The sequence below is a fragment of the Oncorhynchus mykiss genome, chromosome 16 (genome assembly GCF_057628025.1).
Source record: "Oncorhynchus mykiss isolate SJ-2025 chromosome 16, ASM5762802v1, whole genome shotgun sequence".
Classification (NCBI taxonomy): domain Eukaryota; kingdom Metazoa; phylum Chordata; class Actinopteri; order Salmoniformes; family Salmonidae; genus Oncorhynchus; species Oncorhynchus mykiss.
In genome coordinates, this window is record NC_143037.1 from 52869079 (window position 1) to 52882935 (window position 13857).

Consider the following 13857-nt stretch of genomic DNA (forward strand, 5'->3'; position numbering starts at 1 on the left):
CTGACACTTGTTTTAACAATGTCTGATGGAATTACTAAGTGTTTGAAACTTGCAAATTCACTATCTGGCCCAAAAAAATCACAATTAGATATTTTGTCTAAATCATGCAGCCCTACCCTATGCCACCATGTGTTTTTTACCTGACCTGTCACACGTGTGCATCTCACCCTGTCTTACCCTCGCCTGCTCTTACCTCTGTAAGAATAGGATGCTGCCCACCTGCTTTTTTTTGTTGTTGGGGCCCTTCAGCTCACTTTCGCCCCTATGATTGTTGCTTTGATAACATGCAAAACAAGGAGGCACAACATGGTGCATTGACCTGATGTTTTTTGGAGAGTGTAACTAGTGTGCTGTTTCCCAGACCAATCAGAGCAATGCATCCACGGGGTGCGCGTTAGCTGCATTAGCTAAATAAGTGGAATTTGACAGTGCAGGTGATGACTGGCTCCAAAGTTGTGTCTTTACACATTTAGAGATGTAAAAAATAGTTGACAAAAATATTTAGCTCAGAAAAACAAATTTACTTGGCCTACAGCAAGATGACCTTGACACAGGCAAAACGTCTCAATGGCAGAGCTAGTAACATCCTGTTACCTGAATGGGGAGACCGAGGATCCTGTAAGGACTTGCCCCATCCTGGCAGAAACCATGCACATTCTCATTGCGTTAAAGGTGCAGTCAATCTACACAGGACCTTCTAATAAGCCTGTTTGCATGGGCAGGAGTTTCGGCCTGGCTGGTGACATCACCAGGTGGTAAATTGGTTTATAGACTAATAACGGACATCCAAACCTCTGCCAAAAAGAGCTAGTTTTCAGTTTTCCCCTCCCCACTCAGACCACTCCCAGACAGTCATAGCAAAATTAATCAGTCATAGCTAAAAATCTATTTTTGTCCATTTTAATGGACAGCTATTATGGTAAGATAATTGTTACCAATAAATTATTTGATATTGATATAAAAATGGCTGCATTGGCCATTTAATGCAAACAAACATTAGCCTAACGTTTTAGATAAACAATGAAACACCCCTTAACCGGGATAAACCAATTACATAAAGGAGTGTAACCTGTGTCTTAATCTGTGTGGATTTTTTCGCTCTCATCCAGGGTGGCACAGCGTTGGGCCAGTAACCGAAAGGTTGGTGGTTTGGATATCCGAACTGACTAGATGATCAAAAAAAATGTATGTACCCTTGAGCACGGCACTTAACTCTACTTGCTCCAGTAAGTTAAATACGAAGCCTAAACATTTTTTAAGTCAATTATTACCAGACTCTGGCGTTTGTTCTTTACATGATACAAAGCATAATATTAGAAGGGGTTAGCGTTTTTTTTTTAAATCTAGCAAGCCAACGTTTGTACCAAACAATCAGTCCTTTTTGTGTGGAAAGAAATGGAGGGAAATGTTCCGACTTAGCGATGGCTCACAGGCACATCGTCAGTGACTTAACGCGGCTCACATGGCCCCCTCTCCTACGGCTCCCCCATCTTTAATGGTTTCTGGGTCGTTTGCTCTGTGTGAGTGCCCGGTTAGATAACGTCAACACTTTCTTCCCTTTCATTTCATGTCCTGTAGCTGTGCTGTTCTGTGGAGGCTACTGGTGGTTGGTTGATGTTTCTCAGGTCTGGAGGGACAGACAATGGGAACAACTTGCACTTTCAGTGTCGTGACTGGTGGCAAAATGAATAATTCTGATTATTAGTTGTGCCTGAGGCACTGAGGAGCAAGGTCTATTGCACAGCAACGTGACATGCAACCAGACTTTTCATTCTCTGAGTGAGGCTCCAGGCAGGCAGTCTTTTACTGTCATATGTCTGTGTTGGAACAGATTTGTAATGGCAAGAACTCACAAAGACAAGAAGGTCACAGCACTTTAGTGTAGGGGGTGTGTCTGACCAGACGAGGACATGGATGCAGTCGAAGCAAGGGTGGCGGATCCTTGACCTGGGTAGATCACATGAAACTTCTGTAGCTTAATAGTGTAGCTTAATAGTGTACTTGTTCCATTGTTTTACATATGCTTCCATCCAGTGAAACTTGCAGAGCATGCATTGTTGCTTCACGTGTTGATACAGCTGTCTATTTACCGGGTCTTGTTAGTATCTGCCCAATGCCTAAATGGTATTGACTGGACTGAGATTTGTGTTCAATGCACAGCATTGATGGTGGGTGGATCATGTTTAGAAAGAAAGCGAATATCCCCATGTTGTGTAGAGTTCAAAGAGAGAATTGTTTTATGGGACAACTGGTTCTATCCTTGTCAAAATTACAATTAGACCAAGCTACAAGGCAAACCAAAATACAACAGATGTTGAAAGTGTATGCTCACTACTACACAATTAGGAATGTTAGTCCTAGTTTCCATTTAGGTCTCTGTGTTTTGGGGTGTGATGGTGATCAGGAGCCCATGTTTCAGTGATTGGCACAATGACGTGAGACTGGCAATGTGCGACTTGTCTAGCGTTGGGGCAGCCTGGCCTTTTTATTAGGCATTGATCTTTATGCAACTCTTAGCCAGTCAAGCAACAACCTGATGTTTCCTTCCAGAAATGGAGGCTCCCTTGTCTGTATACATTGTTTTCAGCTTCTTGCTAAGCGTGCAATCATCACTATTTAATGGAAAAACAAGTTGTTTTTCTGCTCTTGCCCTGTCGTGAACCATGGACAAACACACTAAATGCTCCAACCAACCAGCGCCTTTGTCAGCAGAAATGGATAACAGCTGTTCAATTATTCAAATCTTGGCTAACTCTTGTTGGTTTCTCTAGTACAATGATGAATAATGTTATGGCCTGTGGTAGTTCTGATTTTGATTTAGCTATGTCTATCAATCAACACCCATTATTGAATCCCCCTCCCCCCAAAAAATAATATATATATATATATATTCATTAAGAAGGAAAGACATTTCACAAATTAACTTTTAACAAGGCAATTCAAATGCATTCCAGGTGACTACCCCATGAACCTGGTTGAGAACTCGGGAGTGGCTTCGGGACAAGTCTCAATGTCCTTGAGTGGCTCAGCCAGACCAGAATCAAACATCTCTGGAGAGTCCTGAAAATAGCTGTGCAGCAATACTCCCCATCCGATCTGACAGAGCTTGAGAGGATCTGCAGAAAAAATGGGAGAAACTCCCCAAATTCAAGTCATACCCAAAAAGCCTCGAGGCTATAATCGCTTCCAAAGGTGCATAAACAAACTACTGAATGTTAAAGGTCTGAATACTTATGTAAATGTAATATTTCAGTTTTTTTGTAATATATATGTTTGCAAAATGTTTTTTTAAATCTGTTTTTGCTTTGTCATTATGGGGTATTGTGTGCAGATTGGTGAAGGGGGGAAAAACGATTGAATCCAATTTAGAATAAGGCTGTAACATAACAAAATGTGTGGAAAGTCAAGGTGTCTGAATACTTTCTGAATGCACTGTACATGTAGGTGAAAGGCAGTAAATAGAACAATTTCGGGCAAGTGATCATCATCATTGGGCAACCCAAAAATACTCCTGACTTGAACTGCCCTTCAGTACTTAATTTCAATCGCTGCAACTAGGATATAATTTATTCTGCTCTGGTCTGTCCAGACGATGCCAGAGGGTCTTTAGCTGTCAAAGGAAATGAGAGGCAGAGTGAGATTGAAAAGGCTTTAGGCGTGTTACCTCTGGTGTGCATTACTTCGCTGTTGTTTTTTTCATTGACAGGGCCAGATGGTGTGTTTGTATTGACTCACTACATAGCCAATAACGGGCAGAATCATGGGGGTGTTCTTTTTGTCTTATGCTAATTTCTCCAACACCTGTCCCTATAAAATTAGATGCAACAAATGCAACCTGTCTGATACACGTGGGAAGGACAAAGACCTGTACCAGAGCACTGATCACCAACTACTCTCTCTCCTCTCTCGTTGCAGTGATGGAGCCCATGGCTGTGAGCACCTCAGTGGTCGGGCCGGATGAGTTCAACCGCAACATGCCGCGCATCTGTGGCGTCTGCGGCGACAAGGCCACCGGCTTCCACTTCAACGCCATGACCTGCGAGGGCTGCAAGGGCTTCTTCAGGTGGGTACTGACCAGGATGGGGCATACTAGGAATGGTGGAGCAGGAAGGGTGGTCCAGGGTTGTGTTCATTAGGCACCAAACAGATGAACACAGGGAGGGACTACCTGGACTTGTCTAATAAGAAACGCAAATTGTCCAGTGTTATCTGAGGGATGTGGCTGGAGATATGTAACCACTCAAATTTCCATAGACCGAGCTATCGATGCAAGTTCTGACCTTTCATGAAATCAACATTATAGTTTTAACCATGTTTTGAGGCCGCACAGTGTTTGTTTACAATTGCATCGTTTACAAACAAAACCCCCCAAAATAGCTATACTTTGGGTTGTCATTGTGTGCAAAATTTGATTCAAGCTCATGAGGCATTTATAAGTTATGTTTGTCAAGAATCAGTGGGGGTGGGGGGGGGGGGGCGCTAGAGAGCGTGCTTTGCTAGAGCTCTGCTCTATTTTGAAACAAATGAGTATTTATCTTAACCTCTCACGACCTATAACTTCAAACAAATATGACAAAGGGAAAAGGCACCAAAAAAGGGGGCACAAGATAATTTGAATGAGATAGACAACGAACCAATTTTAACGTCGCCGACCCACGAGGAGTTAGCTGAAGAGCCTAGCTTCCAAGAGTTCCCCACAGAGCCCACTCAAAGTGACATACTGGCTGCCATAAACTCACTAAGCAAGAAGGTGGACACAAGGTTGGCTGATATCTCAAAGAGTATTGAGACTTTGGCTGAAACTGTGAAAGCAACTACAGGAATGGTGCATGAGGTTGAGCAGACGACAGTCGATCACGAGGCCAGGCTACAGGACATAGAGAAACATTGCGCAATGTTCAAAAATGACAACAAAACCCTGAAAGCACGACTGGAAATGCTTGAGTCGCATTCAAGACGCCAGAACATCCGAATATGTGGGATCCAGGAGGACACTGAGAAAGGGAAACCCACTGAATTTGTCTCTGAGCTGATACAGGCATTGCTGGTGAGTGTACACTTCAAAACGGCCATCCTGATCAACCGCGCACACAGATCTCAGGCAACGAAGCCGGCCAAGGGCGGGCCACCAAGGCCATTCATTGTACGGCTGCACTATCCCCAGACCAGGGATCTCATCCTCAAGCTGGCTTGTCAAATGTTCCCCCTTAACTACAATGGAGTCAGGGTGTCTTTCTACCCAGATCTTACCTTGGAGGTGAGGAACCAACGGAAAGAGTATAATGAGGTACGCAACAAATGCAGGGTGGCCAACATCCGATATGGATTCCTCTTCCCAGCCCGGTTTAAGGTGACAGTCGAAGGATCAACACGTACGTTTGACAACCCAAAAGAGGCCGATCTGTTCTTGACAAGCAAGCTCCCTGGCTGAGGATACAGAACGGGTGTGTCAGCCGGCTAAATGACCAAATACAGGCCAGGAATGTGTTTGAATTTCCGGCATATGTCTTTTCGATTAGAAGATCAGAAATTGGGACTTACAGTGGGGCAAAAAAGTATTTAGTCAGCCACCAATTGTGCAAGTTCTCCCACTTAAAGAGATGAGAGGCCTGTAATTTTCATCATAGGCACACTTCAACTATGACAGACAAAATGAGAAAAAAAATCCAGAGAATCACATTGTAGGATTTTTAATGAATTTATTTGCAAATGATGGTGGAAAATAAGTATTTGGTCAATAACAAAAGTTTATCTCAATACTTTGTTATATACCCTTTGTTGGCAATGACAGAGGTCAAATGTTTTCTGTAAGTCTTCACAAGGTTTTCACACACTGTTGCTGGTATTTTGGCCCATTCCTCCATGCAGATCTCCTCTAGAGCAGTGATGTTTTGGGGCTGTTGCTGGGCAACACGGACATTCAACTCCCTCCAAAGATTTTCTATGGGGTTGAGATCTGGATACTGGCTAGGCCACTCCAGGACCTTGAAATGCTTCTTACGGAGCCACTCCTTCATTGCCCGGGCGGTGTGTTTGGGATCATTGTCATGCTGAAAGACCCAGCCACGTTTCATCTTCAATGCCCTTGCTGATGGAAGGAGGTTTTCACTCAAAAGCTCACGATACATGGCTCCTTTCATTCTTTCCTTTACACGGATCAGTCGTCCTGGTCCCTTTGCAGAAAAACAGCCCCAAAGCATGATGTTTCCACCCCCATGCTTCACAGTAGGTATGGTGTTCTTTGGATGCAACTCAGCATTCTTTGTCCTCCAAACACGACGAGTTGAGTTTTACCAAAAAGTTATATTTTGGTTTCATCTGACTATATGACATTCTCCCAATCTTCTTCTGGATCATCCAAATGCTCTCTAGCAAACTTCAGACAGGCCTGGACATGAACTGGCTTAAGCAGGGGGACACGTCTGGCACTACAGGATTTGAGTCCCTTGCGGCGTAGTGTGTTAATGATGGCTTTGTTACTTTGATCCCAGCTCTCTGCAGGTCATTCACTAGGTCCCCCCGTGTGGTTCTAGGATTTTTGCTCACCGTTCTTGTGATTATTTTGACCCCACGGGGTGAGATCTTGCGTGGAGCCCCAGATCGAGGCAGATTATCAGTGGTCCTGTATGTCTTCCATTTCCTAATAATTGCTCCCACAGTTGATTTCTTCAAACCAAGCTGCTTAGCTATTGCAGATTCAGTCTTCCAGGCTGGTGCAGGTCTACAATTTTGTTTCTGGTGTCCTTTGACAGCTCTTTGGTCTTGGCCATTGTGGAGTTTGGAGTGTGACCTGTTTGAGGTTGTGGCCAGGTGTCTTTTATACTGATAACAAGTTCAAACAGGTGCCATTAATACAGGTAACGAGTGGAGGACAGAGGAGACTCTTAACTTCTTGCGTCGAGCAATCCCGTATCCGGGAGCGTAATCATAGCCTCAAGCTCATTAGCACAACGCAACGTTAACTATTCATGAAAATCGCAAATGAAATGAAATAAATATATTGGCTCACAAGCTTAGCCTTTTGTTAACAACACAGATTTTCAAAATATTATTTTCAACCATAGCTACACAAGCATTTGTAAGAGTATTGATAGCTAGCATAGCATTCAGCCTAGCATTCAGCAGGCAACATTTTCACAAAAACAAGAAAAGCATTCAAATAAAATAATTTACCTTTGAAGAACTTCAGATGTTTTCAATGAGGAGACTCTCAGATAGCAAATGTTCAGTTTTTCCAAAAATATTATTTGTGTAGGAGAAATCGCCCCGTTTTGTTCATCACGTTTGGCTAAGAAAAAAAATGAAAATTCAGTCATTACAACGCCAAACTTTTTTCCAAATTAACTCCAGAAACATGGCAAACGTTGTTTAGAATCAATCCTCAAGGTCTTTTTCACATATCTATTCGATGATAAGTCATTCGTGGCAGTTGGGTTTCTCCTCTGAAGCAAATGGAAAAATGCACGCAGCTGGAGATTACGCAATAATTGCAACGGAGGACACCAAGCGAGCACCTGGTAAATGTAGTCTCTTATGGTCAATCTTCCAATGATATGCCTACAAATACGTCACAATGCTGCAGACACCTTGGGGAAACGACAGAACGTGTAGGCTCATTACTTGCGCATTCACAGCCATATAAGGAGACATTGGAACACAGCGCCTTAAAAATCTGGGGCATTTCCTGTTTGAAATATCATCTTGGTTTCGCCTGTAGCATCAGTTCTGTGGCACTCACAGATAATATCTTTGCAGTTTTGGAAACGTCAGAGTGTTTTCTTTCCAAAGCTGTCAATTATATGCATAGTCGAGCATCTTTTCGTGACAAAATATCTTGTTTAAAACAGGAACGTTTTTTTATCCAAAAATTAAGAGCGCCCCCTATATCGAAGAAGTTAAAGAACAAGTTACAGGTCTGTGAGAGCCAGAAATCTTGCTTGTTTGTAGGTGACCAAATACTTATTTTCCACCATAATTTGCAAATAAATTCATAAAAAATCCTACAATGTGATTTTCTGGATTTTTTTTCCCCTCATTTTGTCTGTCATAGTTGAAGTGTCCGAGTACTCCGAGGGCCCTCACCTCCTCCCTGTTGGCCGTCTCGTTGTTGTTGGTAATCAAGCCTACCACTGTTGTGTCGTCCGCAAACTTGATGATCGAGTTGGAGGCGTGCGTGGCCACGCAGTCGTGGGTGAACAGGGAGTACAGGAGAGGGCTCAGAACGCACCCTTGTGGGGCCCCAGTGTTGAGGATCAGCAGGGTGGAGATGTTGTTACCTACCCTCACCACCTGGGGGCGGCCCGTCAGGAAGTCCAGTACCCAGTTGCACAGGGCGGGGTCGAGACCCAGGGTCTCGAGCTTGATGACGAGTTTGGAGGGTACTATGGTGTTAAATGCTGAGCTGTAGTCGATGAACAGCATTCTCACATAAGTATTCCTCTTGTCCAGATGGGTTAGGGCAGTGTGGTTGAGATTGCATCGTCTGTGGACCTATTTGGGCGGTAAGCAAATTGGAGTGGGTCTAGGGTGTCAGGTAGGGTGGAGGTGATATGGTCCTTGACTAGTCTCTCAAAGCACTTCATGATGACGGAAGTGAGTGCTACGGGGCAGGGCGGTAGTCGTTTAGCTCAGTTACCCTAGCTTTCTTGGGAACAGGAACAATGGTGGCCCTCTTGAAGCATGTGGGAACAGCAGACTGGGATAGGGATTGATTGAATATGTCCGTAAACACGCCAGCCAGCTGGTCTGCGAATGCTCTGAGGGCGCTGCTGGGGATGCCGTCTGGGCCTGCAGCCTTGCGAGGGTTAACACGTTTAAATGTTTTACTCACCTCGGCTGCAGTGAAGGAGAGTCCGCATGTTTTCGTTGCGGGCTGTGTCAATGGCACTGTATTGTCCTCAAAGCGGGCAAAAAAGTTATTTAGTCTGTCTGGGAGCAAGGCATCCTGGTCCGTGACTGGCCTGGTTTTCTTTTTGTAATCCGTGATTGACTGTAGACCCTGCCACATACCTCTTGTGTCTGAGTCGTTGAATTGCGATTCTACTTTGTCTCTATATTGACGCTTAGCTTGTTTGATTGCCTTGCGGAGGGAATAGCTACACTGTTTGTATTCGGTCATGTTTCCGGTCACCTTGCCCTGATTTAAAGCAGTGGTTCGCGCTTTCAGTTTCATGCGAATGCTGCCATCAATCCACGGTTTCTGGTTTGGGAATGTTTTAATCGTTGCTATGGGAACGACATCTTCAACGCACGTTCTAATGAACTCGCTCACCGAATCAGCGTATTCGTCAATGTTGTTGTCTGACGCAATATGAAACATATCCCAGTCCACGTGATGGAAGCAGTCTTGGAGTGTGGAATCAGATTGGTCGGACCAGCGTTGAACAGACCTCAGCGCGGGAGCTTCTTGTTTTAGTTTCTGTTGGTAGGCAGGGAGCAACAAATTGGAGTCGTGGTCAGCTTTTCCGAAAGGAGAGCGGGAGAGGGCCTTATATGCGTTGCGGAAGTTAGAATAGCAATGATCCAAGGTTTTGCCAGCCCTGGTTGCGCAATCGATATGCTGATACAATTTAGGGAGTCTTGTTTTCAGATTAGCCTTGTTAAAATCCCCAGCTACAATGAATGCAGGACTATTTCTCTCTATACCATTTGTATTTCATATACAAATGTAGAGCGATGGGTAACGCTACTTCGAGTTTGGCTGTTGTCGATGTGTTCCTGTTTCGAGCCCAGGTATGGGCGAGGAGGGGGACGGAAGCTATACTGTTACACTGGCAATACTATAGTGCCTATAAGAACATCCAATAGTCAAAGGTATATGAAATACAAATGGTATAGAGAGAAATAGTCCTATAAATACTATATTAACTACAACCTAAAACCTCTTACCTTGGAATATTGAAGTCTCTTGTTAAAAGGAACCACCAGCTTTCATATGTTCTCATGTTCTGAGCAAGGAACTTAAACGTTAGCTTTTTTACATGGCACATATTGCCCTTTTACTTTCTTCTCCAACACTTTGTTTTTGCATTATTTAAACCAAATTGAACATGTTTCATTATTTATTTGAGGCTAAATAGGTTTTTATTGATGTATTATATTAAGTTAAAATAAGTGTTCATTCAGTATTGTTGTGATTGTCATTATTACAAATAAATAAAAATCAGCCGATTTAATCGCTATCGGCTTTTATTTGGTCCTCCAATAATCGGTATCGGCGTTGAAAAATCATAATCGGTCGACCTTGTATGTCAATCTATGATTGCTACATTCACTTTAGGCCTTTAAATGAATCAATCATGCCCCTTTAATACTCTGTACTTACCACACATAGGAAGACAGACCACATTATCCAGGGATTAAAAAGGTAGCCGATTAGCCAGTTTTGAAACGCGCAAAAATAATTGACAAGTGGTTGATACTCTGAGAGCCAAGCCAAAACAACTCTACTAATGTTGCTTGTCCACATGGAAGCTTATTATCTGAAATCCTTTATCTTTTTAAAGATTGTGTAAACTGGTGTTTTTGAGCAGGAACAAGATCATTTATTTTTGTTTGACACTAGAACCGCTAAAGCAGTCATTTTCACTGCTCATGATTTTGAAGAAATATCCGCCATTTTTTAAGTCATGCCCCCCTCCATCCTTGACTTTTCCTGAATAGGTTTATGTAACACTGTCGGTGTTAGAATCTTAATATCACAAACAGAACTGGAGTTAGAACCAGTTTTAGGTGGGCATATAACAGACTAAGTAAAGTATCAAATCATTAATTGTGAATGAAGAACAGGAATGACCATGGCTACTGAGTGACGCAGTGGTCTAAGGCATTGTAAATAATCATTTGTTCTTAACTGACTTGCCTAGTTAAAGGTTAAATATATATATTTTTTTGATACTGTATTGATCCATTCTAATTGTAATCTTAAAATGGTATGTACCCTAAGTCAGTTCATCAAAGCAGTTTTATCAATCTACTCTGGCCTACTTGGAGTAGGATACAGGTAACATTTATTTGTCACATGCGCCAAATACAACCTAACCGTGAAGTGCTTGCTTAACCAACAATGCAGTTTAAAAAAGTAAGAACAATGTGCTAAATAAACGAAAGGGTAAATGGTCACACAATACAATAACAAGGCTATATACAAGTACATAGTCTTAAGTGCAAGGGTACGGGTTAGTCGAGGTAATTGAGGCAATATGTAGGGGTAAAGTGACTGACTATATGCAGAGATGATTAACAAACCGCTTGTGTGGGGGAGTGTATCATGTGTGAGTGTGTGGTTAGAGTCCAGTGAGTGTACATCGAGCCTGTGCAAGAGTCGGCGCAAAAAACATAATAAAAGATGTCAATGCAAATATTCTGAGCAGCCATTTGATTAACTGTTCAGCAGTCTTATGACTTTGGGTAGAAGCTCTTAAGGAGCCTTTTGGTCCCAGACTATGTGCTCCGGTACTGCTTGCAGAGAGAACAATTGATAGCTTGGGTGGCTGGAGTCATTTGACAATTTGTAGGGCCTTCCGTGACACCGCCTGGTAGGGCATTATTTTACCAAAGACCAGTATTGATGCACGGACGGGTTTTACTTTACCTGTATAACTGTATTTTAATGTTTGGTTTGTTAAATGTGATACACATTTTCATAGTTTACTTCGCTACTTTCTCTCTCTGCCTCTCTCTCTCTCTCTCGGTCTCTCGCTGTGGGTCTCTGCCGCTTTTCACACAGACCCCGCCCCCTGTCACTCAAGGAGCACAATTGTTGTCAATGCAGCACATGCAACAATGTTGACAACTATGCTGTTTTCACTTTTCTTCTTAATATAAATCCACTAGTGTTCTATAATTACACTGTTTGTGTTTCTTAAATCTGCAAACTGCCCAAGCAAGTTGGGCCTAAATCTTGTTAGCTGCTAATAGCTAGCTAATAAATGTATTGAGTCAGCGCAAACATAATTAGCTATACAGCCAGATAATACCAGTGATGGTGTAGACCTAAATCAGCATGTTTGTGTAACAGTATCTTCTAAATCAAAGAGGAATACTCAAAGCAAGAATATGTTAACTTTAAGTAGCTACTAGAAAACATTCAATGTAGCCAAAGATTATAGGGTCCCCCTGCAAACACTTATCAACACTTTGGTTCCTACCCTGTCACAATTTCCCCTGGAATTTTCATTCATTGTCAAGTCAAACAACACTATTCAAAGTGCCCACTTATTTACTTGCTATAGAATTTAAGTAATCTTTCTATTTACATGATTTCAACAGTTCACCCAAGTGTTTTGCTCTAAATCACAATGCAAATTGCAACATTTGGTTAAAAGTAAGGTCTAGATTGTTTGCACATATCGTGCAGCCCTACGTGGCAGTGTGGAAATTATCTCTGAGTGCAGAAAATGCAGAAGTTGATAAAAAAAATATTTTTTAACTGAGCAGTATAAACCAATCAGAATGGAGAAAGCACCTTTTAAAGCCACTTAGAATTCATGTGTTGCCATCCTAGGGTCATTCACTACTCATAAAGCATATTTAGAACTTTTATTATTCAAAAACATAAAATAGTCACACCGCTCAATTTTTATTTATAAAAAAAAAAAAAGACCCTGATATATTTTGGCCATGTCGTCCAGCCCTACCGCCTGGTATATAGGTCCTGGATGGCAGGGCTGTACGCACTACCCTCTGTAGTGCCTTGTGGTTGGATGCCGAGCAGTTGTCATACCAAGCGGTGATGCAACCAATCAGGATGCTCTCGATGGTGTAGAACTTTGAGGATCTGAGTGCCCATACCAAATCTTTTCAGCTTCCTGAGGGGGAAGAGGCAATGTTGTGCCCTCTTCACGACTGTTGGTGTTGTTGGAACAGGATATGTCCTTAGTGATGTGGACACCAAGGAAATTGAAGCTCTCGACCCTTTCCACTACAGCCCCGTCGATGTGAGTGGGGTGCATTCTCAGCCCTCCTTTTCCTGTAGTCCACAATCAGTTCCTTAGTCTTGCTCACATTGAGGCAGATGTTGTTGTCCTGGAACCACACTGCCAGGTCTCTGACCTACTTCCTATAGGCTGTCTCATCGTCGTCGGTGATCTGGCCTACCAGCGTCGCGCCATCTGCAAACTTAATGATGGTCTTGTAGTCGTGAGCGGCCACAAAGTTGTGGGTGAACAGGAATACAGGAGGGGACTGAGCACGCACCCTTGAGGGGCCCCAGTGTTGAGGGTCAGCGTGACAGATGTATTGTTGCAGACCCTCACCATCTGGGGGGTGTCCTTCAGGAAGTCCAGGATCTAGTTGCAGAGGGAGGTGTTCAGTTCCAGGGTCCTTAGCCTAGTGATGAGCTTTGTGTATACTATGGTGTTGAACGCTGTGCTGTTGTCACTGTGGAGTGGGAAGTGTGGAGTACAAAAGAGATTGTGCGGTATGCAAATTGAAGTGCGTCCAATATTTCTGGGATGGTGTTGTGAGCCATCATCCTCCTTTCAAAGCATTTCCTGGCTACAAATGTGAATGCTACGGGGCAGTAGTCATTTCTTGACGACACGGACTATGGTAATCTGCCTGAAACATGTAGTTATTACAGACTGAGTAAGGGAGAGGTCGAAAATGTCAGTGTAGACCTTTGCCACTACGCGTCCTGGTAATCCATCTGGCCTTGTGAATGTTAACCTGTTTTAAAGGTCTTACATTGGCTACGAAGAGCGTGATCACATAGTTGTCCGGAACAGCTGGTGCTCTCATGAATGGTTCAGTGTTGCTTGCTACAAAGTCAGTATAGTAGGCATTTAGCTTGTCTGGTAGGGTCGCTTCACTGAGCAGCTCACGGCTGGGTCTCCCTTTATAATCCGGGATAGTTTG

General features: G+C 43.1%; 1 protein-coding gene across 7 annotated transcripts in view; it reads left to right on the forward strand.

Annotated features, from left to right (window-relative positions):
• The window catches only part of LOC100136219 (vitamin D3 receptor A), a 92443-nt gene that overhangs the window by 47647 nt on the left and 30939 nt on the right, over positions 1-13857 (forward strand). For 5 of the 7 annotated variants that reach the window (XM_090203245.1, XM_021566307.3, XM_036947166.2 and 2 more), the window contains one exon: positions 3916-4063. In XM_090203245.1, the coding sequence (XP_090059371.1) occupies positions 3918-4063 (146 nt within the window). In that variant the 5' untranslated portion in view covers positions 3916-3917. Of the gene's footprint in view, positions 1-2954; positions 3195-3915; positions 4064-13857 lie in introns of all 7 variants that reach the window. The other 2 variants (XM_090203244.1, XM_090203246.1) reach the window with 2 other exon arrangements.